Here is a 25,595-nt window from a genome sequence, read left to right on the forward strand (position 1 = left end):
AATGTACATAATAATGAATTATTAATAGAAAAAAAAAGAAATGTGCAATAATTAATTATTAATAGAAAAAAATCCAATAACATGCTTCAATTTCTTATTTATTTAATTTCTCTATATTTTTGTAATTTATGTTTTAAAATGTTAAGGACGGTGTTCTAAATAATGTTACATATGTTCTAAACTTTATAATTTGTGTTCTAAAAATTAAATATAATGTTTAAAAAAATCAGTAAATATCTGTATCATTTTTGCATTTGTTCTATAATATAATTTATAACCCATATTCGAAAAAACATAACGCATATTCTAAAAAACATAACGTATGTTCTAAACTTTATAGTTTGTGTTCCAAAAATTAAAATATATAATCGTATGTTCTAAAAAAATATGTCACACGTTCTAAACTTCATTGTTCGTGTTCTAAAAGTTAAAATATATGTTCGAACGTATGTTTTAAAAAATATATCGTATGTTCTAAAAATATTAATATGAAATTTTATTAAAATATATAATATATTTTTTATTTAAAAAATATAGTAATAGATTTTTTTTAGCATCAGAGACACATAATAATATATAAATAAAAGAATTGTATAATGAACAAACTAAAGCAAGTATATTTTTATTTAAAAAATATAGTATTGGATTTTTTTTAGCATAAGGTGCACTTAATAATATATAAATAAAAGAATAGTATAATGAACAAACTAAAGCAATTGTTCCAGCGGTAGATAACGCGCGCTCCACTCCCTCTACGCCCCAACTCCAGGTTTGAATCCCCCCCCCCCCCCTATTTTCTCATTTAATCTTTAGTTAAAGGTGGTGCAGGTTATTTATCAAAATGCCACCGCGTCCCTACACCATCAAAATGACGTCGTTTCATTCCTGTTCTCACATGAAAATCTGTTCGGAGTGTTCTCACCTGATCCCTCACGGGATGAATTTTGCATATTGGCTTTTGCAGACTTTATGTGGCCCAAACCAGGAGACCATTGTCCGCATTTGCTGTGTTTTGAAGACAATATGAGATCATCGGAATAGAGTCCTTTGACACATGACATGGTGGCCGGCGGACATTAGTTGACGTCATGGTATTGATGAGCTTCGTGATTGGAAGGCTTATCAGAAGCATTCGACTGTTACGGCAAATCTGGGTACATCAGCAAACTCGCCCAGCTACCAACAACAGCAGGGTCCCGGGTCCGCGACTTTGCCATCTCTAGCACCGCGACCGGCAGGAGCGGCTTCGTCTATGTCTGCTTCACCGAATCGATCTTTGCAGCAACATGTACCAGGGTCAATCCGCCGAGCTTAGCGACAACCAGGTAGCAATCTTTCATTGCACTCATTGTCATCACCAAAGTGGAAACCACCGGCAACGGGTTCAGTGAAATGCAATGTTGACGGTGCCATTTTCAAGGAAACAGGGAGTTGCGAGATGGGAGCGGTAATCAGAGACGCAGCAGGTTCATTCTTATTCTGCAGCAGTAGCCTTATTGCAAGCATCAAAGAACAATGAGTAGTAGAGGCATTAGTTGTTCGTACAAGTCTACTTTGGCTTGCATCCATGAGGTACACACATGTTGAGTTTGAATCTAATTCCAAGCTTGTTGTCGATGCCATTAATTCTTGCAAAAAAGATATCTCGGAGTTTGGAATGCTTATTCATGATTGTCGAGTTATCCTTCGATCCAATCCTACTTTCTCAGTATCTTTTGTGAGTCGTTTAGCGAATAGGGTTGCACATTTGGTAGCTAGGTAGGCATGTTCCAATGCTAGCGATTTTTTGTCTACTATTGTACCGGAATGGTTGTCAAACACTATTGTTGAGGATGCAAATCCCAACTTTTTATGAAATTTCTTTTCGGGTTCAAAAAAAAAAGTTAAGAACTATGTAAAAAAACAAAAAAAAATTAAGAACCGGAAAAAATGAAAAAAAAAAAGTCTATGTCAATTATGAAAAAAACTAACGAAATTCATTAAAAAAAAAAAAGGATCCAAATTATAATGAAAAATTGTTTCCCACATCGGTAGATAAGCAAGCTAATGTAAGAGAAGTGTTGTATATAAAGGTTCAACACCCAACAAAATAATAGAATGTGCGATAGGAGCTTCTCACGCGCACACACAATATTGTAAGCATGTGCTTATGAATTTTTTTTTTATCAAACCGGAGTCACACCAATTACTGATCAAGTCGCCAGTTTCTGGTCTGACTTTGATTCTGTCCGGTTTGTTACAAATACAACAAACCAGTGTAACTCGGATCGGAACTCCCATCGGTTACCGGTTCTACCGGTTGAACCGGTCGGTTCAGTCCGAGTTTAATAACATTGTCTTAAACTACCTTTGAACGATTTGTAATCGGAAGCAAATAGAGTAAATCTTTTTTATATACAATATATGTAAGGTTAGAAATATTGGTGTATATATAGAACTTTTTGGAAAAAAAATTGGAATGTTTATAAAGGTTGACATTTTTCATTAAATGTTTATGAATGTTTAATATTTGATTATTATGTTAATTAATTGTTTAAAAATAATTAATTATACAACCATTAATATTATTTATGTATGGAATTATTCGAATCGAATAATAAATTCAAATTTAATTAAAATCTTTAGTCAAACTCTTGTAATTAGTTAAGAAGCGAGTTGTATCCTATAACTCGATTCTTTATGTATAATATCTATTAGTATATTTAAACATTAAACAATAGAGGGTAATTAGATCGAGTTAAGGTCTCTTTCTCGAATTGAAATGAAGTGTAAGATTTTACTAATTAGATATATGTTGCATAGAGAACTAACATGTATTAACCTTAACTTCTTACTAAGATGTGCAACAAAAATTCCATTATAGAGGAGACATATTAGAAAATTCATTGTAGCTGAATTGAACGAATACCTAAAATTGAACGTTGATAACTATGATATCTAGAGTGTTAAAATCAAATATGTGCTGGAGGAGAAAAATGATCTAATTTGTACATCCTTTTAAAAAAATTTGGATTCTACCATTGACCTTTTTTAAGACGGCCAACAGACTGAGTAGTTATTTTTATTGTTCGGATTTCCAATTCCCATTCTTATAGTAATTTATGAGTCCTACTCCTTTTCTTTCAACAATGTTGTATTTGTTTTTTTTTATTAAAAGGAAGGCTAAAACAACCTAAAAACACTACATATTACAAATGGATAACAAACTCCATCCAAATCATCAAGGATAATATTTATAGGATAAGTAGACATAATTTGATAACCTATAAAATTATGATCAGCTAAGTTGGTTAAATAGTTAGCAACTCTGTTTCATTTTCTATAATAATGACATGTTTGCACCATCCACTCCCTCCAGAGCATCAATGGTAATAGTAGTGTGAGATGTCAATGTTCATTGATATTAGTCTCTTTTTTTAGAAGAATCCTTACCACATTTGCATTGTCCATTTCAAGGATGATCTGTCAGTAACCTAATTCCTAAGCGAGACGAATATCGTAAATTAACCCCATAGCTCAATAGTCATCGAGAAGCAAGAACCTAAAAATATAGTAAATCCACCACATCAGGCCACATTGCCATCTCTAATTAAGCTGTATGCACTTGTCTTTCATTAGCTTTAAAAGCTCCATCTGCATTAATCTTAACCCAATTTCGAGAGGTCATTACCAACCTATAAGCTTTTCTTCCTTGTCCAATTTAAAAAAAAATGTCTGAAGTTCTTAATAGTAAAAGTATTTCTTTAGCCTTAACTTTGATTTAAGGAATACTAGAAAAAAAAATGTGATTGCTGTTAAATATACTATGAAGATAGATAGAAAAGTTATAGTGTTAATGAATTTCCGTCAATTAGGGTTGGGCATAAAACCCTTGTATATATAATAGAATGCACGAGATAAAGTTTAGCTATGATTGAAAGTATGTCATATAGACAAATATAAACACTAGTTATTAAACAACTCTAAATAAGCATAACAGTTATCCGTTAGTATTTGAGGATAGGTAATGAGATAGTTAACAATAATTGAAAGTACGTCATAGAGACAAATATAAACACTAGTTATTAAATAACTCTAAATAAGCCTAATAGTTATCCATTAGTATTTGAGGATAGGTAATGAGATAGTTAACAATAATTATCTCTGAGGATAGGTAATGAGATAGTTAACAATAATTATCTCTAGCACCCCCCTCAAGCCGATGGTAAGAGCTAACCAGAAGGTGAGAGCGAAGCATACCGAACCAAGCACTTGCAAGCGGGTTGATTAAGATATCTGCAACTTGATTATCAGTTAGAATGAAGTGAACACTGAAAAACCACATTGTATTTGTTCATGAACGAAATGATAAGTGTCACACCAAAGCTGAACAGGCGGTGTAGGAAAAGAAACTGAACACTATGACAACATATTAAAAAAAAGAGGATGGGGGATGTTATGGGTAATCTTATCAATAGGAGGAGGATAAGAAGGGGAATGTATATAAGTAAGAGGAGGAACCTGCGATATACCTAATTAGAGTAACACAACACAAGATAATGCCCATGTCCATAAAAGTGTAGATGAACCATGGAGCTAGAAGCTTCGAAGACTTCAAACGAATCCCTAGGCCATCATCTACACCGTAGGCCAAGTCAGAATGGGAACTGGGGAAAAGGACAATAAAGAATTATGGTTAGGGTTTATAGAATCAGAATTCAATCAGTGATAGAAAGTTGAATGAAAGAAGAATAAGGTTGACTTTTTATTCACAAACCATCCTTTCAGAATTGAATTAGAAAATTAAAAGCAAAAAATGAATTGAGGAAGAACAAAATTTGGTCGATTGATCAAAGAGAAGAATGCAGAAGAAGGATGAAGCATCAATCTACTTCCAGATAGTGAATAAGGAAAACTATGTAGAATGAGAAGTGCGATTTATGAAACAGAGAAATAATTAGGATAAAAAAACAAAATTCTGGTGGATTTGGTAGTTTAGAGTTTGCTCAAATTCAAGAAGCATGCTGTCTTGCTCCATTGTTGAAAAGATGACCTACATTTGGTGGAGTCTGTCCTTTAAAATTCAGCTAAACAGGAAGAAGGAGGGCTGGTGCGACAAGTATGATGTGGCGGCTGTAGGTCAGACATCAGGTCCCATGGTTGTCTTGTGCGCAAACAGAACTGGTGAAGACGAGGCACAATGGCTATCGACGATAACAGTAGACTGACTAGGAGCTCTAGTGGCAACAATGTTACTATCAACAATGACAACAGAGTAATTTTTAGGGGTAGCAGTCTGTGTTGCAATGGCCGGTAGTGGTACAACACGCGAATCAATGTTGAATGGAGAAGTAAATCTCCTTCCTGAGAAGATGTCAAGTCAGGGATATATGTGAAGGAGAGAGGAATAAAATCAGCGGCCTTAGTGACTGGAGGGACGATAGATCGAATACCTATGGAGGCCGAATGGTAGGAGGAGGATGTGACTGTTAGGCTGGCCGAGGAAAACGAAGCAGAAGTGGTATACTATGAAAATAGATAGAAAATATATACTGTTTAATGCATTTTTCTCAATTAAGTTGGACATAAAGCGTTGTATATATAATGAAATATATGAATTAGAGTTTAATTAGAATTGATAATACGTAATAGAGACAATATAAATAATAGTTATTAAATAACTTAAAATAAGTCTAATAGTTATCCATTAGTATCTGATGATAGATAATGTTGTATTTACTTTGGTTATTAATAAGCCAGTTATTTTTATTTTAAAAAAACGTTTATTCATAAAATATAAAATTAATTTCAAACAAGGTAATAATTTGAATGGCACAATAAAAATAAGAACGACATTTAGGGGCAAATGTGTCACTTGCTAAAAGAAAAACTAGGGTTTTGTATTAATGCTTATCATATAAATAATTCCTAAATAGCATCTGAAGGTCTCCTCTTGTTGTTGTGCTAGGTTTTTCGAAGGAACAAATCACAGACGCAACAAGCAACCATGGGAGTCTACACATTTGTGTGCCGTAGCTCGGGTGGCGAATGGGCCGGTAAACAGATCGCCGACGGTGAACTTCAGGCATCTGCTCCTTCCACATTCGACCTGCAGAGGAAGCTTGTTCAGACCGTTCTCTCCTCCGACTCTTCTGGCGGCGTCCAGTCATCTTTCTCCTTAGTTACTCCGTCCTCCGGTGTTTTCCAGGTCTTAATTTATCCTCTATCTCTAGGTCTTTAATTCGATGTCTCTCTTCACTGAACGGATTCAATGTTGATAGCTTCCTTTTAGTAATTTTGACGAATTAAATATGCTGTACATAGATTGTATAATTGTGATCTTAATCTATAATGATGAATAACCAGATCATCTTCTAAGTTATTGTGATTGAGCGGATGATTTACATTTTGTCTGGTGTGATTTGAAATCTTCAGGTTGTAATTGGTGGTGGCGGCGGCGGAGGTTTTATTGCTAGCAGCGGCGGTGCAGCAGCAGCTCCAGCAGCGGCTGCAGCAGCTGCACCAGCAGCAGAGGAAAAGAAGGATGAGCCAGCAGAGGAAAGTGATGATGATTTGGGATTATCCCTCTTCGATTAGAGTACATCATGTATTCCTCTTTCTTGATTTGTTTTGTGTCTATTTTGTTTTGCAAAAACCTGGTGAATCGAGTTCGCATCATATTAAACGATTTTGGGTTAGAAATACTTTTTCACATTATGTTAATCTAGTCGAGTTTGTCTCATTTAGCAGTTGAAAATGCTATGTTAGTAATAGTAAGATGCTTTTAAGTGCATGACTTTTTGTCCTTTGGTTCTTGATGTTGCTGTATTCCTTGTTTGTTGTTTCAGAATTTCAATGTTATTTTTTTTTTTCATGCCTACATGATTCCATTCCATTGAATTATTAATAGACTTCATAACCGTGAATTTGGTAGTCCTTGTTTTTTCTTTAATTGTCTTGGGGAGTTTTTTAGGATTCCTTATTGGATAAAGTGTTAATTTGGCCCTAAATTCCAGTTCCATTAGGTTATATATTAGATCACAGCTTGATAAAACATTGTTTTGGTCAAATAATCCCGTATGTTACACAAGTGATGTAATTGGTTGCCTTTTATTATACATGGTCAATTTCTTATGTTTGATATGTGTCAATTTCTAATACCGACACACTTTGCAAGCCAAGTTGAGGAAGCTGAGGTGTAGACCCTTTATCCCTAGGGTAGGATTGTCAAAACAGGTTGTCTGTATCATAATTGTGTTAGATGAGTAGTATTTATAAATCATGTTTTCATGCCAAAAATTGACACAATTGATTGTCATTTTCTCTTGGGGGTCTTGGTTATATATGAATCTTGGTGCTTTGTTTAATAATTTTGGTTAGATGTGCAAGAAAGACTTGCATTGAAAAAGTTCACATGTTTCTAAAACTTACTGTGGTTACTGCCTCATGCGAGATTTTGTAATCCGATGGGTGAATTTTAGAGTTTTAGTTCGTAAATAATCGTTAATTCATCTTGAGCTGGGCACTACCATTTTTGTTTTAGGTGTCATTAGAAAAATAATTATAATTGGACTTTGCCTTCCAATTTACCAAAAAAAAATAATTATAATAATTTACCGTGAGTTTATTTTGTCATTACATATGGTTTCATTTCGTGGACTATGTAGTAGATTTGTTGTTCTTTTGACGTTTGTTAGTTTCTTAAACCTTCATTTTTCTTATCTAACTGGGAAATTCGATGCGTCGAAAGTATACATGACCTAAAACGTCGTACAATTTTGGTGTTTGAGGTTTTTTTAGTAGCTAATGTATCATTTTTGAGTTGACATGTAATTGATATGTAAATTTTTGGGTTGAGTTAGAATTGATATCTCACCGGAAAACGACACGAAATAATATAAATAATTAAAATTATTGTAATATTCTCTTATGTTTTTGATAAAGTAAGTCTTACTTTGTTTTTTTTTCAAAGTAAGACCTTGTTTGATAAAAATAAAAATCACTTAAATTAGTACATTAAGCACTTATTTAGTTTAATTGTGTTAACCATTTAAATTATTCAATTAAGTTACATATCATTTATTTTGATAAGCCAAACTATTTAACTTAAAATTTTAAATTAAATATTATTAATTAATATTTTTATATTCAACATTTATTTTTAATATTTATCGAACACTTGTATAATTTAATAGTTTTAGCATTTATAATATTCAACCCTTAAAATTTAGTATTTAATATTTCAGTACTTAATTTTTAGTTTTATCAAACGGTACCTAAGTCTTACTTTGTTTTTTTCACCATTGGATGATGGAGTGTGAAATCCATTCAATGGTGAAAACATAAAATAAGGTTTACTTTGTAAAAAAACAAAGTAAGCAAGCATAGCCTTTTACCTACTTTTCATATGATATTAGCGAACTTGTGGTTAGTCATATTAATTAAAATATGATATTAGCGAACTTGTGGTTAGTCATATTAATTAAAAAATGATATAAAATATCTAAAATTCTATTATATCTTTCTGTATTTTTAAAAGTGATTATTAATACATGTACATAATAAAATTTTACATTTCTCAAAAGCACTATATATATTAGACACTAATTTGATTGGGTCTATTTTTTTTTTTTTGGATTTGTTAGTGCTTAACTCATTTTGATATTAATATGAATATTGTTGGGTTCCAACCTTGTTCCTCATGTTGCCTCTCCACCCAAATGTTTGGATCTGTAATCACTAGCATTTAGAACATTATTGGGGTATAATGAACCATTTATATACATTTTTATTAAACTCTTTCATTGGTGTGAATTTAATATATTGAACATTTAACTATTTTTATGTGTATATTTTAAATTTTTAAAATAATATGATATAGTGTTTAATTAATTGGTGGATCCATTGTGATTGAGTGGTTATAGAATTTACCCATTAGAGTTGATAATTTCATTGGATCTTATAATAATGTGTTATGTATATTGAGTAGTCGTGGATATAAACTATTGGAGATGTTGTTAGAGATATGTTAAAATCCAAATTTAGCCTTTTATTTTTATTTTACCATATGGATACCTTTTAAGCTGGAGTCTAATGCGTCGTTGAGGTGATCGTCAAGTAAGTTTTTCGATGGGGTAAGTTGTCGGATCACACTATAGTACCTTTGTTAATATATATGCACTACTTTGGATGTATAGCTTTCAAGAATTTTAGTGACAGTGTGTCAGGTAGCGAGTTTGACAGTAAGAGTAAGAGTGTTTAAGAAGGAAGAAGAAGATTGAATGAGAGAGAGGGAGAGAGAGAAGAATTAGAGAAGGAAATAGTTGTTGATTTTTCATTGATAGATTTCCAGGTACAAACCATGACCTTCATATAAGTATAGCATATAGAATTAGAGCTGGCAAGGATAAGGATTGCTGGTCCTTCTACTAACTAACAGCCAAAATAATAAACATAACAGTAAATTCAAATAACTAAGGGGGCGTTTGGTTTAGGGTCTTTAGGAATGGGAATGGGAATGAGAGGGTTTCATTCCCTTTGTTCTTGTTTGTTTAAAAAAAAAAACTCATTATCTTTACCCACTTTAGGTTAAGCGATTACCCCACTTTAGGTTAAGCCATCACCCCATGTCCTCTAGGGAATTAGATTCCCTTTACCCAATTCTCTTTCCTAAACATATCCAAACACATAGGAGAATTAATGGTTATTCCTTTCCTTTCTTTTAGTTTCCCTTTCTTGATTCCCTTTCCCTTACCCCTTGTGAACCAAACGCCCCCTAAATATAACCAACTTGAACAATAATAGAAATATTGAATTGACTAATTATTAATTAAGTCTTTAAACTTTTGAATTGGCTAATTATCAATTAAGTCTTTAAACTTTTGACCTTTCTCTCATTGCATACGTGACAATACCTCCCCCTTAAGAACATTCTTGACCCTAAGAATGAATGAAATCAGGAAATTGAGACAAAGCATTGCTTGATCCTCCCAAGTGCAGATAGGTCAAACCATATGATAAGAAGTTGAGGGACGACCCTATCGTTGACAGTTAGATTTTTAGTATTGAGGACCTTCTGAGGTTGTAACATTGCTAAACCATCATCCAATGGAGGCAAAGTAGTGAGAGTAGTCCTAGTAGAACTCGCTTTCTTTTTTAGGAGGGAAACATGAAAAACAGGATAGACCTTGCAAGCATCTAGAAGTTGGAGCTTGTAAGCAACATGTGACCAGTCCAATCTCAGTTAGGATCATAAATGACCCATAGTATTTCACATGCAGTTTTTGGGAGTCTCGAACTGCCATCTCGTAGATTGCCTGTAAGGTTGTAATTTCAAGAATACCTAATCTCCCATCTGAAATACTCTGTCAGACATGTGTTTATCTGCAAACTACTTCATGCGGTTTTGTGCTTTAGTAAGACACTCCTTAAGGGCCAAATTCATATCCTGTCGAGTCTGTAGCACATCCTCAACTGCTACTACTACATTGTGAGTGGAAGGAAGTATAGGAGATGGAGGAACAATATCATACAATGTCTGGAATGGTGTCATGGTGTCATGTTTAAATAGTTGTTAATTTTTCATCCATAGGTTCCTAGGTACAAAGCATGACCTTCATATACAAGTACAACATATAGAATTACAGTTGGTAAGGACAATGCTGGCCCAATAAAAAAGAAAAAAGTATAAGAAAAAAGTCTTTCAATCATTCATCTGATTTCTTATCCTTTATTTGAAGTAAGCTGAACTTCAAGTTTTATTAACTAACAGCCAAAATAGTAAACATACAGTAAATTCAAATAACGAAATAACCAACTTGAACAATAATAGAAATATTGAATTGGCTAATTATCAACTAAGTCCTTAAACTTTTGAATTAGCTAATTATCAACTAAATCCTTAAATTTTTGACATTTGTCTCATTACATATGTGACACATTGCCTAACTTATATGCACTACTTTGGATGTATAGCTTTCAAGAATTTATGGCCCTGCCTAACTTAACAAATTGTTTTTTACTGCTAGCGTTGGAGAGCTTGAAAGCGGCTTGGGGGGCACTCATACTCACACGGATTGGACTTCCACCAATAACTAAAATTGCTCGGCGTTGGATAATCAATCAATCGTCACTCACAAAAGAGAATTGATTATTTCGACTGCTTGAGTAAAGAATTGAGTAAAGAAGGGGCTTGCTGCACCGAAATTCATCAAGCTCGCATATATCTCAGCCAAAACATTAATATCATTGTCTGGAACCATAGTAGGTAAACTTGAAGGAGAAAGAGAGATCACTTTGGGCTTGGGTTAAGGTGCAAAAATACCCCTAACGTTTTGGGTCAGGAGCAATTTTACCCCTAACGTCTAAAATGGTGCAATTTTACCCCTAACGTTTGTAACCAAGAGCAATTTTACCCCTAACGTTAATAATTTGGGTCAATTTCAGACATTATTATAGAACACATACATTTTTGTTCTTTATTTTGCACAAATTGCATATCAATTCATTCTAAAAAAAGGATTTCATGTTTTTTGTAATTTAATAATAGAATTGGAGATTAATATTTATAAATTCGGTGATTTTTTTGAATTTTTTTGTCTAATTCGTACAAAAGACATTATATTTTTTTATATTTTTTTCACATCCCAACATATGTTTGTGATTTGTTACTGATAAAATGACACGCGTATGAAGTGTAGATGATAATATTCAAGGATGAGACGACAGTTTGATGAATTATTTATCAAATTGACCCAATTTATCAATGTTAGGGGTAAAATTGCTCTTGGGTACAAACGTTAGGGGTAAAATTGCACCATTTTAGACGTTAGGGGTAAAATCGCTCCTGACCCAAAACGTTAGGGGTATTTTTGCACCTTAACCCCTTTGGGCTTTGTTGATTTACTGCGTGATGATTTTGTTGAAAAAGATCGAAGCCGCGGTATTTATTTCACTCAAGATTGGGTCTCATATTTTCTATATTACAAGTGAATATTAGTGTTCACATGTATTATATTTGATCAAATAGATTTAGTCATTTAGATTCGAATCACATTTTAGTTCGGTTGAGTGTATAATTTATACCTCTGAAAATCGGTCATAATTATTTGAATTGGTCGAATCAATCGTGAACTGTTTGATTCGGTCCAATTGAGCGGTTTAATCAAGTCTCACCATATTTAATGTAAAAAAATGAAATTCGTAGTGCATGGGAATAGAACCTATAAAATTAAGATACATGTTTCACGGGTAAATTTCATCAATGGTGTACAACCTTTACCCTATTTCACACTTTGGTTTACAACCTTCATTTTGTCTCATTAATATATACGATCTTATAGGTGACCTCCCACTTTGGTGTACAATAGGTAAAAATGACCGGTCAACGCCTGGTCAACGCGCCACCTCAGCCTCACCACATGTAAAATGACTTAAATACCCTTGTTCCTAAAAGAAAAAAAAAAAAAAAAAGAAGTAAAAATACTCTCTCTCTCTCCTTTATTCAACTCTCTCTTCCTATGATTCCTCTCTCACTCTTAACCTTCAGCCGCACCTTTATTTGACTTACCATGGATCAGTACATAATCACTAAAATAAGCAGATGAGATTTTATCCCATGGCTCAAATTACCATCAATTTGACTAATTATCCTAGCCATCCCTCACTCCATCTTCTTCCTCTTCCTCTCTCAAAACCAAAACCGAATATACCACGGCAAATTTCTCTCTTCATGACGGTGAATCCCACCTCCGGCGATCTCTCTCTTTTCTTTGCCTCAAACGCGAACTCAGCCTCCTCCTTCCGTCACCTGCTGATTTCTTTTCGCTCGGCCACCTCTTTTCTGGTTTTTTTTCTTTTTCTTCATCTTCTCTCGAAGGAAGGCGGCGATTCCGACTTCACTGGTCGGAGGTCAGTTCGACTTCGACATCATCCTTCAAACGTGCAGTCGGAACAGAGAGGTAAAAGAAATTCCTTTGATCGCCCTTAAACAAACTGTCCCTTCCGATTCCAAGCCGCTCATCGCTTTCTCTTATCCACTTTACGTCGTGCAGAAACCGGTGGATTTGGATTTCCGATTCGAAAATCTCCATATATATTGAAGGCTAAGAACTTTTAACTATGACAATAAGGGATTCGAATCATAAGCATTTGAATCCTCCATTTGAATCTGTCGTTATTTCTGTGAAGTTTACCATAAATTTAAAATGCATAATTAAAATTGCAAAGATGTGAATAAAATCATGAATAAATCAGTTTATGTAATAATAGATTAATAGAAAAAAATTCAATTTTAAAATTTCAAGTTTGATTTCTTATTCAGGAAGAACAGTAATTTATAGAAGCATTAGAGAGATAAAAGAAAGATAGAGAGGGAGAGTTGAATGAAGAGGAAGTGTATTTTTATATTTTTTTGGGATAAGGGTATTTAAGTCATTTTACATGTGGTGGGACTGAGGTGGCGCGTTGACCAGACGTTGACCGGTCATTTTTACCGGCTATACACCAAAGTAGAAGGTCACCTATAAGGTTGTACATATTAATGAGACAAAACGAAGGTTGTACATCAAAGTGTAAAATAGGATAAAGGTTGTACACCATTGATGAAATTTACCCTATGCTTCACCACTAAACTAGTTTTTACTTTGTGATTTATTATCCGTAGAACATTAGACTAGTTTTCCTTTGTAAGTTATTATCAATAATATAAATATTATTACTAAAAACAATTGTTTTGTATTTCAACAAGTATTATTAAAAAAAATATTTTATTTTTTCAATATTAATAAAATTTTGTTAGTATTTAAATTTTAAATATACCAAAAATAATTTTTCTTTTTGGTATTAGAAGGAGGGTTAAACACCCGGCAACACAAAACAAAACAAGAAAATAGAACACAAAGTCGACAAAAAGAAACTAATTAGCAATAACTCGATTAAGAATTGAGCCACTCTAATCTTCGAGGAGTATGTCTTGAACGTCTGTAGGAGGCATGTTACGCTCGTGATGATTTATAGGTAAATTCCCTGTGAAGCTTGCCATCCAGTGAGCAACCCTATTATCCTCTCGATAAGAATGCACAAACCGAGTCTCCCAATCCTTATCCTTCATGGCCAAGCATGTCTAATAATCTATAGATACGGGTGATGAATCTCATCCGAGCTGTTCATATAACGAACTACTGTGAGTCGAATTTCAAGTTATCTATTTTGTTTTATTTATATATTAATATCAATATCTATTTATTATAAGATATACTTTTAATTTTTATATTGTTAGATTTATTGATTTGATATCTGAAAATATGATATTAAATAAATTCTATTTTTTTTTTGAAGTAAAATAAATTCTATAAGTATATTTTTTTTAGTATTTTACTATGGTAAAAGATTAAATGAGAATAAAAATATAAATTTACAAAAAAAAAAAAAATTAGAACTTTGGTCGAATCCCTTTTAACTCTTGATCCTTTATCTTTTCTGGTTATTTAATCGGGTCCGATTTTGAAAGCCATACTTAGATTTAACAAACCTAAACCTAACTTAATTTTGCTTTAATGCTACCATCTGTTATCATGATATGTTCTTCCTGTTGTTTAGCATGTAATAAATATTGTTAATATTGGGTGATATATAAAAGATGAACGCCTAGAAAAGCTAAAAAAGATAAAGAGATGTCATGAAACTAATTGGACTAAAAGTTTAAACTAATAGTTAAAGGTCCACTTCATATTAATATTTGACAAGAGACATAGCAACCACTACTGCCACTTATAAATATAGTTAATCTTGGGTGATATATACCGTTAATCCAAAACTTTACCATCTTCTTACGTTGGGTGTGTATTTGCACTTCTTAAAATATGATGAGGTAAATTTAGACTTCTTCTTCCTTAAAATTTTAGAGCTATTCTTGATAATCATTGTCTGAATCATACTTATACAACGTGAGCAGCTTTTTCAGTATCGACTACCAGTTACCATGGTTCTACCATTATGATATATTTTTGCATCTAACTGTTTATCAATTTTCAACACAAAACCACAACAGATAGAGAAGAAAATAATCAACATTTGGAATTGGACATTTAACATCAAAATAGCATTCGTTTACTAATTTAGAATTACATTAATTTAGGTGTCTTTTATGCTTACTTTGTCTTTTCTACCATTGGATGAGCTTACTTTGTTAAAGTTCATCACCATCCAATGGTGGGAAAAACAAAGTAAGACTTACTTTTTCAAAAACAAAACAAGCATAGTCTAACCTCATTAATTTAATGTCATCAAAATAGCAACATATTACTAATGTCTAACTTTAAAACACGAAAACCATACTACCAAATTAAATCAGAATTGACTAATGCTTTCAGAATCTTATCTATAACTGGTATAGTCCCATAAAAAATTACTAACTTCCCCAAAAATTGAATTCCACGTAAAATATTTGACTTTTATAAAAATCACTTAGTGTTATTTACTAAATTTATAAATTAATTAAGGCAAAAAGCATAATTAAGCCCCTAAACTTTGACTGTTTTAATGATTAAGCCCCTTATCATTTATTTTTCCACATTGAGCCCTTGATTATTGATTCTATTATGGATTAGGCCCTTATTTAGCTTTTTCGTCGAGTTTGGACTGTATAAATCGTTAGAGCGATTCGGCTTGTTGAGATGGACAAATAAAAATAAGAATTCATTTACTAGGAGAGATAAAAATTAAAAACTAAAACGAAATTATAGAAATTAATTTCCATTATATTCTTCCAAAATCGATTTTCTCCTCTCCCATTTTGTGATTTTCAACATCAGAATCGTCAAATTGATATTCTCATCTCCTAAACTCGACGGAAAAGTTAAATAAGGGCCAAATCCATAACAAAATTAATGATTAAGGACTCAATGTGGAAAAATAATTGATCAAGGGTTTGATCCTTAAAACATGTAAAGTTTAGAGGCTTAATTGTGCTTTTTGCCATTAATTAACAAATAAAATTATTTTTTATTAATACTTTGACGAAAAATAATTACTTTAGGTATAAGTGTACAAAATTTACAAAAATTTATAAAAGTTTTATATATTTTACGTAAAGTAGTATCAATTTATGTAAAGTGGGGCTTAATTTATGTAAAAATTGTTATTTTATGAAAACAAATTCTTTAACTTCGCAAAAAATATGAGGTTTACGTAAAATCTTTCAACTTTACGTAAATCCTCTATTGATAGACTTAATTTGCGTAAAATTATTTTATAAAAAAACATTGAGTTCCACGTAAAATATTTGACTTTCACGAAAATCATTTAATGCTATTTACTAAATTTATAAAAAAAATTACAAATTAATTAATGAATAAAATTATTTTTATTACTATTTTAACAAAAAATAATTACTTTACATAAAAGTGTACAAATGTTACGAAAATTTGTAAAAGTTTTATACATTTTACGTAAAGTAGTGTCAATTTACATAAAGTAAGACTTAATTTACATAAAATTGTTATTTTACGAAAAAATATCTAACTTCGCAAAAAATATAAGGTTTACGTAAATTCTTTCAACCTTACGTAAATCCTCTACTGATAGACTTAATTTATGTAAAGTAAGAATGGATTTACTTAAAATTGTTATAATGACTTTTCCAAAAATCGAGTTCCACATAAAATATTTGATTTTTTATGAAAATTGTTTAATGTTATTAAATTTGTAAATTAATTAACAAATAAAATTATTTTTTTTGCTACTATTTTAACAAAAAAAAAAATTACTTTGCGTAAAAGTATATAAATGCTATAAAAAATTTGTAAAAATTTTATACATTTGGTGCATAAAATTGTCTTCTACTCTATATTAGTGTAATTTTTCTTTATCAAGTGATAATATGTTATTACAAGTTAAGTTTTAATATAATTTTATTTTATTATAATTTAATTTACCATATGTGACTGTATTATTGGCTATTTAAAATAAAGTAAATCACTGTATTATTGGCTTTTTTTTTTTACTTACTTTGTGTTAAACAAAATACACATCCCAAATCGTCGGACATCTTAGATTTTCGTGATTCGAACTTTACATTGATATATTTATTTATGCATTATTTATTAGTGTTTTTTAAAGATTGATTTCTTTTTTAAAAGGAAATATTTCACCTGGTTGTATGGCTTACATCCGCTATCGGAAAGACTTCTCTCGTATTGTGTTGATGCCGCATATTTTAACGTTGATGGTTGTGCAAGGATGGGAGCAGCAGTACGGGATGCAAATGGGCAGTTTATAATAGGGAGATGTGTGGGTATGTTATGTTGTCCAACAACAAGAAAATGTGAGGCCGAAGCTCTATTACATGCTATGTAATGGCTAGAAATTCTACATATTAAACAAGTGATTGATGCTATAAATTCTACATATACATATGTTGATGATTCTGGATTTGGGATATGCTTATTCAAATACAATCGATTCTCACATCAAATGACTCTTACTCAGTCAAATGGATACGACGGCAAGCGAATGTGATGACACATGTGTTAGCACAATCTTCTCGTTTATCTACTTGTTTTTATGTTTTTAATTTATTACCGAGTTTTGTTTCTGTTTTATTGTTACAATTTTGTCAAATTTTGGCTCATTAATTTATTAATTTATGGTTATCTTTGATTAAAAAAGTGAGCAGCTAAATACCGCACTCAAATTACTATCACCGCCTTCATTTGGACTTTTTTGCCCCTTCTCATAATTTTGATCAAAAACTAAAAATTCTCTCTCCAAAATCATAAACCCGAAAAACAATAATTGAAATTATGAAAATAATTGATGTGTAACAACCTGAACCACGAAAATGGACGATTACGAGTCGGAAACATTAAAATTTATGTTTTTTTATCAAAGAACTCATGAAAATAATACATATTTTTCATGACGATTTTGTATTTTTTGTCACAAAAAATTGGGGAATTTTGCATTTTTCGTCACTAAAAATTTTACGATTTTGCACATTCAAAATTTGGCCTAAACGGATGCGGCATCCGTTCGGCCCATGGTGGGGGCGGACGTGACACTCCGCCCCACCAATGGTGAGAACGGATGGCGCATCCGCCCGGCCCATGGTGGGGGCGGATGCGCCATCCGTTCTTGCCATGGGTCGGTCGGAGTGCCGCGTCCGCCCCCACCATGGGTCGGTCGGAGTGCCGCGTCCGCCCCCACCATGGGTCGAACGGATGCCGCATCCGTTTAGGCCAAATTTTAAATTTTTCTCTCAAATTTTTTTTCTCAAATTTTGAATCAAAAATTATGCAAAGGGTAAAATTGTCAAAAGATGGCGGTAGTAAGGAATTTAAGGGCGGTAAATAGCAATACCCTAAAAAAAAAGATTTATTAGTGCTTTTAATATACTAGACTCCTTCAATTTATCGTTTCAAAAAAAAAAAAAAAAAACTCTTTCAATTTAACATTAAAAAAAAGTTTTTTTTTTTTTTTGGTAAGAAGGGAAGAAAAAAAACAAACAAACAAAAACCTAACCCGGGATCAGTCTAGGAAGACTGACCCCAATCCTATCCTCAAGAAGAGAAGGTAACAGAAAAGAAGGAGGAACGGAAAGGGTAGAAACACCTAACATCCCCCCATGCCCAGCAGCTGCCAACATTAAAAAAAAGTTTTTTTTCACTGTTTTGCAATCATCGCATAATTAACTTTTTTTTTTTTGCAATCATTAAAAAAAAAGTTAATTATGGGATGATTGCAAAACAGTGAAGAAATAGAAAGAAGAAACTGAAACACTTTTCAGTCGTCGGAAGAAAAGGATTTTTCGATCTCAAAGCCTTCTCCAGATTGATGTTTAATTAACAGAGTATTTGGACATTTCAATTTGGAAGAATTTTGATTCAATTCAATCTCATTTTCTTATTTGAAACGAAGAACAATCAAAGAATTCAATTCTTGACCATTCAAAATCACTTCATAAATGATCTCTCAACTGACTGCCACATTCTACAATTACTAGAATACCTAACTCATTTTCTCCTTCATTCCTCCTCTCCTCTTTCCAAGTCAATCCACTGTAATCACAGCCTCACCCATGCCATAGTCGCCGAGACCTCCGCCACCTGGCTGCATTTTTCTCGCCAGCATTAGGTCAGTTTTTTTTTCGTTCGTTTTCTTTCTGGTTATGGTTTCTATATTGTATTCTCTGGGTTTAATGCGTTTTTATATTGTATTTGACAGTAATGGTTTTATCCGATGAAATTTTTGATTTAGCTAAGTAATGGATTTGGCAACTTCTATTCATATTTCTATTGCCTTTGCAGTTCACAAACAGTTAGAAGTGGAGCGCAATAATGAACAATATGAATTCGAATTCGATGATTTTGTTGCAATCTCCTTCCAGATTTCTCCTCCAAACCTTGTCGAATCGAGCTAAAAAGTGCGTCTTCCTCCCATTGCTTGCCCTCTCTGTGCGTGTGTGTACTGCATCCAAACATCTTTTGCTCTATTTCATAATTGTTCATTCTATTTTTTTTAAATGTAATGCTTGAATCGGGAAGTGAAACCCTAAAATTCAAATTTTATTTCATTTCATTTGATTTTCAGTCTCGAGAAGGCAGTTGAACTTGATTACCACTGGGTCGAGTTTGATGATGTTCGCTATCATGTTCAGGTTTTGTTTTAATAGTTTGTTCCTTTAGTTTTCTTAGTTTCGTTGAACTTCTTCAATAGCTATTATATTTGAGGAAGGGCTTACTTATATAGCCTAATATATAGGTCTCGATGAAGAATCCAAATGTCTTGCTGCTATCCGTTTCATTGCCCATCCCACCTCCAGAGACCATTTTTATGAGTGGACTTCCTTTTGGAGCCATAGAAGCTATAAAGGCTGCATATGTTGTGGGTGTGCAAATTCTTGACCCCCCAAGGGATGGCTTTAATCTTACTTTGAAAATCAATTTGTCAAAACTTCCTCCAGATGAAGGTTATATAAATTCTTTTTCCAAGTTCATTATAAGCACTGTTTCATATGTTCCTAAAAGAGGAGAAAATGATAGGGTTGGTTTGTTAGACAACTAAAATTTTGCTTACGAATACCCGCATGTTAACTACTGGAAGCTAGCTCTAGTTGATTGTTAGGACTTTGTTGGACTATTGTTCTTTATTGGCTTTTTCAAACCTTGATACTGTATATCTAACCATGTCATTAGTCTTGTGTATCAATCTTTATGTATGTTACTGCCCTCAGCATGTGTTCTCATCTTGGTGAACCCATATTATATTACTCATGACACCAAATATAAAAAGTCTTCGAATTCTTCTCCTAAAGTTTGAGATTTGTTTTTTACATATTTTGATGGCTTAAGGATTTTAATGATTTTGTAATTTGGATTGTATTTTAAGCGATTGGATTGCATGTGTTTCAAAGGGTTGATTGAGTATAATGACATGTATGTGGATGCTATGCAGAGAGCAGAAATGTTATTTTGGTAAAGATTGCATCTGTTAGGGAAGTAGTACTAGGTGCCCCTTTAAGGATAGTTTTAAAACATCTTGCTTCAAGGACTGTTGCTCCCGACATGGATCGGCTTCTTGCTATTGTGCATAGACCAAATGAGTCTTTTTTCCTTCTTCCTCAGGTATGTTTGAAGAATAAGTTATATTAAATAAATTTACTCTGAGACCTAAATTACATATTTGAACTTCATTCAGTTATGCAGGCTAATTAGTGCCTTCTGCCAATATCCTTTATTTTAATTTTCTTTCTTTTCTCAAAGTTTCTCCTTCTCCCCTTGCATTATGTCATCAACAATTGGCTTTTCGTTTTTAAAATTAGCATGTATCTAAATGGTGGGTACTTATTTTTATTGGTTCTTTTTATGTCTTCTTATAGGAGAAATAATTACCCATGACAATTAAGCAAAATTTTGGTACTTGTTTTGTCACAGATAGAGAAGGTTACTGTAGTTTTCCCTATGAGATTCAGCGACTCCATAGATATTGCTCTTGCAACTTCTTTTCTGCAGGTATGAGATGTAGACCTTATTATGTTTAGTAAGTTACGGGAATTTGTGATGAACATTTTTGTATGTGATGGATAAGAAGTAACTGCCACTCTTAGGTTTGAAGATGACATGTCTTTCAATTTAAAAATTATTGAGAGCTAGTATGCATCTCTTCAAACTATTGTTGGTTGATAATTTGAAATTGATTTTAATATTATTGAGTTGTTATATTGCTTAGGAATTTGTGGAAGCAAGACGTGTGACTGGACTTAATAGTGCTCCTCCTTGTTCTTGGTCTCCAACTCCCCCTCTAGAATTGAAGGATGTTCCTGCTGAGGCATTATCTGCCAATGCTGGATTCATATCATTTGGTAATGTCATATGCCAACACAGATGGTTTACTTTATTCTCACTGTCTCCCTGATACAGATTCTGATGCAAACTTTTTTGCAGTCATTTTCCCTCGCCATGTGGATGGCAAAAAGTTGGACAACACCGTGTGGAATTTATCAACGTTTCATGCATATGTTAGCTATCATGTTAAGGTAAGGTTCTCTTGCATAAATTGCAATAATTCTTTAATATATGTAAAACTTCTCATAAGCTATTTTGAAAGATGGGATCGCATTGTAAAACATGAGTATGAACCTATGTGCTGGTTTTGGTGTGCATAGTATTATTTTTTAAAAAGGAGCTTTTTGTTAACTATTGATGATTCCAGCTGGCCATGCAGCTGATGCTTATATAGGTTGAAAATATTTATAACATTTTGCGCATGTCTATACAGATTTAGTTAAATCCGAATTATTTGTCACCATTATGTTTAATCAACTGTTGATCGATCAAATGGAGTTTATCATAATATGTCCTATGCAATATGCTGCTAATGCTGAATCTGTTGTAATCATGAGAATATGTTAGAAGTCACTGATTCAGCATTTAACAGCAACACAGAAGATGGATGGGAAATAGAAGTTTATTAATGAATTTCCATACGAAATAAGTGAAGATAATATAATAAGACCAGAGAGTTCTCTCTTTATTTGTAGGATTCAGTTCTTCTCTTCATCGCAATGAAGAGTCAAACATAAAAATTAAGAGATAAAACCAGGCTACCCTCTAGAGCCAAAATACCCTGCTCTTATACTTTTCCCAATCCCCTCACTTGCCTTGTAGCAGCCCTAATTTAACTACCGTTTGCCCCTAAAGCCAGCTCAGAAAAACTACCCTTCGTGCCCATATCTCACTCCCCTGTCACGTCTACTTTCTCCCTTCTAGAGCATACTCTCCACACTTTAGCCCCGTTGCCAGAACCATTTACCAGTTGCCCAGTCTCATCGAAATTCTTGTCAGATACGGGAAAGACAAATGCTCCTCTACTGATATTATGAGGCTGAAAGTTGTTTTTATTAATTATTTTGCTTTCATACTATTGTTTATTTAAATAATTTTGAAGATGCATTATTCCCTTTTCATGTTATATTCTTTTGAAATTTCTTTCTGAAATTCTTTTTATATGGCATTGGATTGCTGCTATACTAGCTTTGAAGCTTTTAACCTAATTACCCTTGACATTTGCACACTTAAGCCACATTAATATAAGAGTAGCTGTTTGTTTGGTCTCAACTTTCTTGGCATTCCTTGACAGTGTTCAGAAGGTTTCATGCATACTCGCATGCGACGACGTGTGGAGTCTCTTATTCAGGTAAACTTTAATCTGTCTAGTTACCTTACTGAGTTCTATGGGCTATGTGGCGTGCATGAAAAATAAACATTAATATAAGAGTAGCTGTTTGTTTGGTCTCAATTTTCATTAGCAATTAAATTTTAATGCATTTTCTCTTCGAAGCTTGTGTTCAGCTTCTAGATTTTTGTTTTACCATGTTGCCAGCTGGACATGGATTCAAAGCATCATATAGACGCTGGTTTTCAACTGCATTAAAAGTGACAATATCAAGCCTCCATGGTGCCTATGGTGGGTTTCCGGGTAGATGGAGTTGAAAGACCAGATTTTTTCTTATACTTTTCTCCAATTGAAAAAAGCAGCCCTCGTCTAATTTATTGATTACTAGAGGCTGAAGGCTTTTTTCAAATTGTTGGCTAGCCGGTATTTTCTCACGCACAATAGGTGATACTAACTTGTGAAGCCTAAATTTTGGACTTGCCGTATATATGGCCAATGGCCTGTTGCTATCATGTAGTGCAACATAAAGTATATTTTTATGAAGACAATTCCGTCCATAAGGGGTACATTTTAACAAAAATCAAAGTTAAAATGGTGAATGTCACCAAATCAGACTTCAAGAGTCGAAAGTCAAAATTTGACCAAGTACAGTGGCCAAAACTATCGTTTTGCCTGTTCAATTACCACACGAATTCATATTGTATAGTCACATATCTTAAACAACCTAAGATAGCTTTCCTACTTCTCACTACATATTGGCTGGAAATGAACTGAATTTTGTAGGAGCTGCACATAGATTGTGGCAATTGATACCCGAACATAGGACAGGAGTCTATTCCTCCAATGCAGCTGCTTATTGTAAAGTTCTCTTGATAAAAAAAAGATTATCATTTACTTGGGGTTATGTTTGTCGCATACCTGCTTACTAATGTAGGGGTTACTCTTTTGCCTAAGCTGCAGGCACTATAGGTAGCACACTTCACCCTAGACAAGGCATAAATGGCCAAATTCCTCCATAAAATTGTCATATTGGACAAATAACACCCGCACTCACATTTTTTCAAATCATTAATGTTAAATTCTTCCTCAAAATAAAGGAATGAACCTTTTTATCCAAAACAACATAATTAAACAAAAAAAAGACAAAGTCTTGCTCAATCCAAGTATTTCATGGGTACTTGTTTGTCCAAACTTTTGTGTTATTATATTGTTTAAGGTAAGATCATTCTTTTTTTTTCAAAATGGATTTGAAATTATATTTTTTCTATAACATTGACAACGTTGTTGTCGTGTGATCAAGAGGTCACGGGTTCGAGTCTTAGGAGCGGCCTCTTGCCAAATAAATTGGCAGGGGAAGGCTTGCCCCCAGTACACCCTTGTGGTGGGACCCCTCTCCGGACCCTCGCTCAGCGGGGACGCGTAGTGCGACCGGGCCGCCCTTTTTATTGACAACGCTTAGATTATGAAAGTTGTGTGATGACCTTATTACCAAAAACAGCATAATTAAACAAAAAAAGGACAAAGTCTTGCTCAATTCATGGATACGTGTTTGTTGAAGTCATTGGCCCTGTTTGGTAAAGAGCTTTTTGATCTAAAATTAGAGGTTTGGACCATATTAGAGGTTTTGACTAGTCAAACCTCTAATAGTGGTGTTTGGTGAACATAGGTTTGAAGATCTTATTGGATCCAAAAAGCTAATTTTGAAAAAGCTCATTTTAGGAGCTTTTTGAATTAGCTTATTGTTCCATCTCTTTTTATGGACATTTTTACCCCCTAATTAATACCCTTTAATCCCAAATAGATGTTTCACAATGTCCTTATTTGTCATTTTACACAAACAGTTATTAGCAATCAGCTAAGTTTTACCAAACAAGTTTACACAATCCGCTAATCAAATCAGCTAGTCAAATCAGCTAACCAAAAGGTAATCAGCTTACAGCTAACAGGACCATTGTCCAAACTTTTGTTTACTTATATTGCTTAAGGTAAGAAGATCATTCTTTTGTGTTTAAAATGGATTTGAAATTATACATTTTCTTTGACAGTTTATGAAAGTTGTGATACATGTGCAAGTTAAGGAGCTATTTGTCTCATTTTGCCAAGTTGAGGGTGCAATTTATCCAAAAAATATTGTTTAGTCCTACTTGTCCATGTGTCAAGTTTGGGGTGAAAAAAGCACTTTTATCCAGAAATCTTCTGGTCTTCACTCCTGTAGCTTACGATTTCAGTGTCATGATTCGACATTTCAGTTTAATTACAGCCATATGTTAATGTGACAAGTTCGATTAAATAATGGAAATGAACATTTGTATTCGGAAGTGGCTTCAGTATATGTGCTTTTAGAGTATAGTGATTCTGAGGATATTATCATTTATTAATACAAGGAACTTGGCTTTCTGGGATTCTTAGAATTTATATCTTCCAATAGTTAAAAATACATTTGTTATTCTAAGAGCCTTTACCTTTGTTATGTTATAGACCTTGGATCGTGCAAAACCCGGTGTAGAGGAGAAAAGGAAATCATCACCTAATAGCAGATCTTTCAAAAAGCTGGTATGTCATGACACTATCTATTTCAGCTGATAATTCAGGTTAGTAGTTATATATACATTAATATTTTTCACCAAATTGCAGGGTCTGAAGGAATCTCGGCCTAATTATAAATATTGAAGGTGGATTAGTGTGCTTCTTCAAGATGTTCCTCCTGTAAGGAAGGCTTCTCCAACTACTTTCTTGGTACCCTTCTTTTCTGTAGAGAAAAAGATAAAGATAAATCTAAGTTATGTAGTTTCTAATATCTATAACTTCTTAAACATCAATAAATACATTTGGCTAATGTAATGTTATTGATCAATCAATAAATTATTCGCATTGTTTTTGTTCTGTCTTTTATGTTTCTATGGCATTTGGCTAATGTAATGTTGTTGATCAAAAAAAATATCTGC

At 33.1% G+C, this 25,595-nt stretch overlaps 2 protein-coding genes across 4 annotated transcripts; both read left to right on the top strand.

Annotated features, from left to right (window-relative positions):
• Window positions 1-5,916: 5,916 nt before the first annotated feature.
• On the top strand, window positions 5,917-6,859 carry LOC136202877 (large ribosomal subunit protein P3). The gene is made up of 2 exons (XM_065993835.1): window positions 5,917-6,187; window positions 6,415-6,859. Exons 1-2 carry the CDS (start codon window positions 5,987-5,989, stop codon window positions 6,574-6,576), a joined length of 363 nt encoding a protein of 120 aa, XP_065849907.1. The 5' UTR covers window positions 5,917-5,986; the 3' UTR covers window positions 6,577-6,859.
• Window positions 6,860-18,697: 11,838 nt separating this feature from the next.
• LOC136202138 (actin-related protein 2/3 complex subunit 2A) lies at window positions 18,698-25,533 on the top strand. 3 transcript variants are annotated; one of them, XM_065992631.1, is made up of 11 exons: window positions 18,698-19,110; window positions 19,284-19,399; window positions 19,567-19,633; window positions 19,738-19,945; window positions 20,431-20,600; window positions 20,910-20,987; window positions 21,205-21,337; window positions 21,420-21,511; window positions 22,615-22,671; window positions 25,129-25,203; window positions 25,285-25,533. In XM_065992631.1, exons 2-11 carry the CDS (start codon window positions 19,314-19,316, stop codon window positions 25,318-25,320), a joined length of 1,002 nt encoding a protein of 333 aa, XP_065848703.1. In that variant the 5' UTR covers window positions 18,698-19,110; window positions 19,284-19,313; the 3' UTR covers window positions 25,321-25,533. The 3 variants fall into 3 exon arrangements, with proteins under 3 accessions (XP_065848703.1, XP_065848704.1, XP_065848705.1); XM_065992632.1 differs by lacking the exon at window positions 18,698-19,110 and having other exon boundaries at window positions 19,296-19,436; XM_065992633.1 differs by lacking the exon at window positions 18,698-19,110 and having other exon boundaries at window positions 19,297-19,430.
• Window positions 25,534-25,595: the final 62 nt, after the last annotated feature.

The sequence above is a fragment of the Euphorbia lathyris genome, chromosome 8 (genome assembly GCF_963576675.1).
Source record: "Euphorbia lathyris chromosome 8, ddEupLath1.1, whole genome shotgun sequence".
NCBI lineage: Eukaryota > Viridiplantae > Streptophyta > Magnoliopsida > Malpighiales > Euphorbiaceae > Euphorbia > Euphorbia lathyris.

Excerpts from the sequence above, each read along its gene's own strand:
- LOC136202877 (XM_065993835.1), top strand. The coding sequence starts at position 5,987 with ATGGGAGTCTACACATTTGTGTGCCGTAGCTCGGGTGGCGAATGGGCC. Across the intron at positions 6,188-6,414 it reads CGTCCTCCGGTGTTTTCCAG|GTTGTAATTGGTGGTGGCGG; the intron begins GTCTTAATTTAT and ends TGAAATCTTCAG.
- LOC136202138 (XM_065992631.1), top strand. The coding sequence starts at position 19,314 with ATGAACAATATGAATTCGAATTCGATGATTTTGTTGCAATCTCCTTCC. Across the intron at positions 20,601-20,909 it reads CTTTTTTCCTTCTTCCTCAG|ATAGAGAAGGTTACTGTAGT; the intron begins GTATGTTTGAAG and ends GTTTTGTCACAG. Across the intron at positions 21,338-21,419 it reads TGCTGGATTCATATCATTTG|TCATTTTCCCTCGCCATGTG; the intron begins GTAATGTCATAT and ends ACTTTTTTGCAG.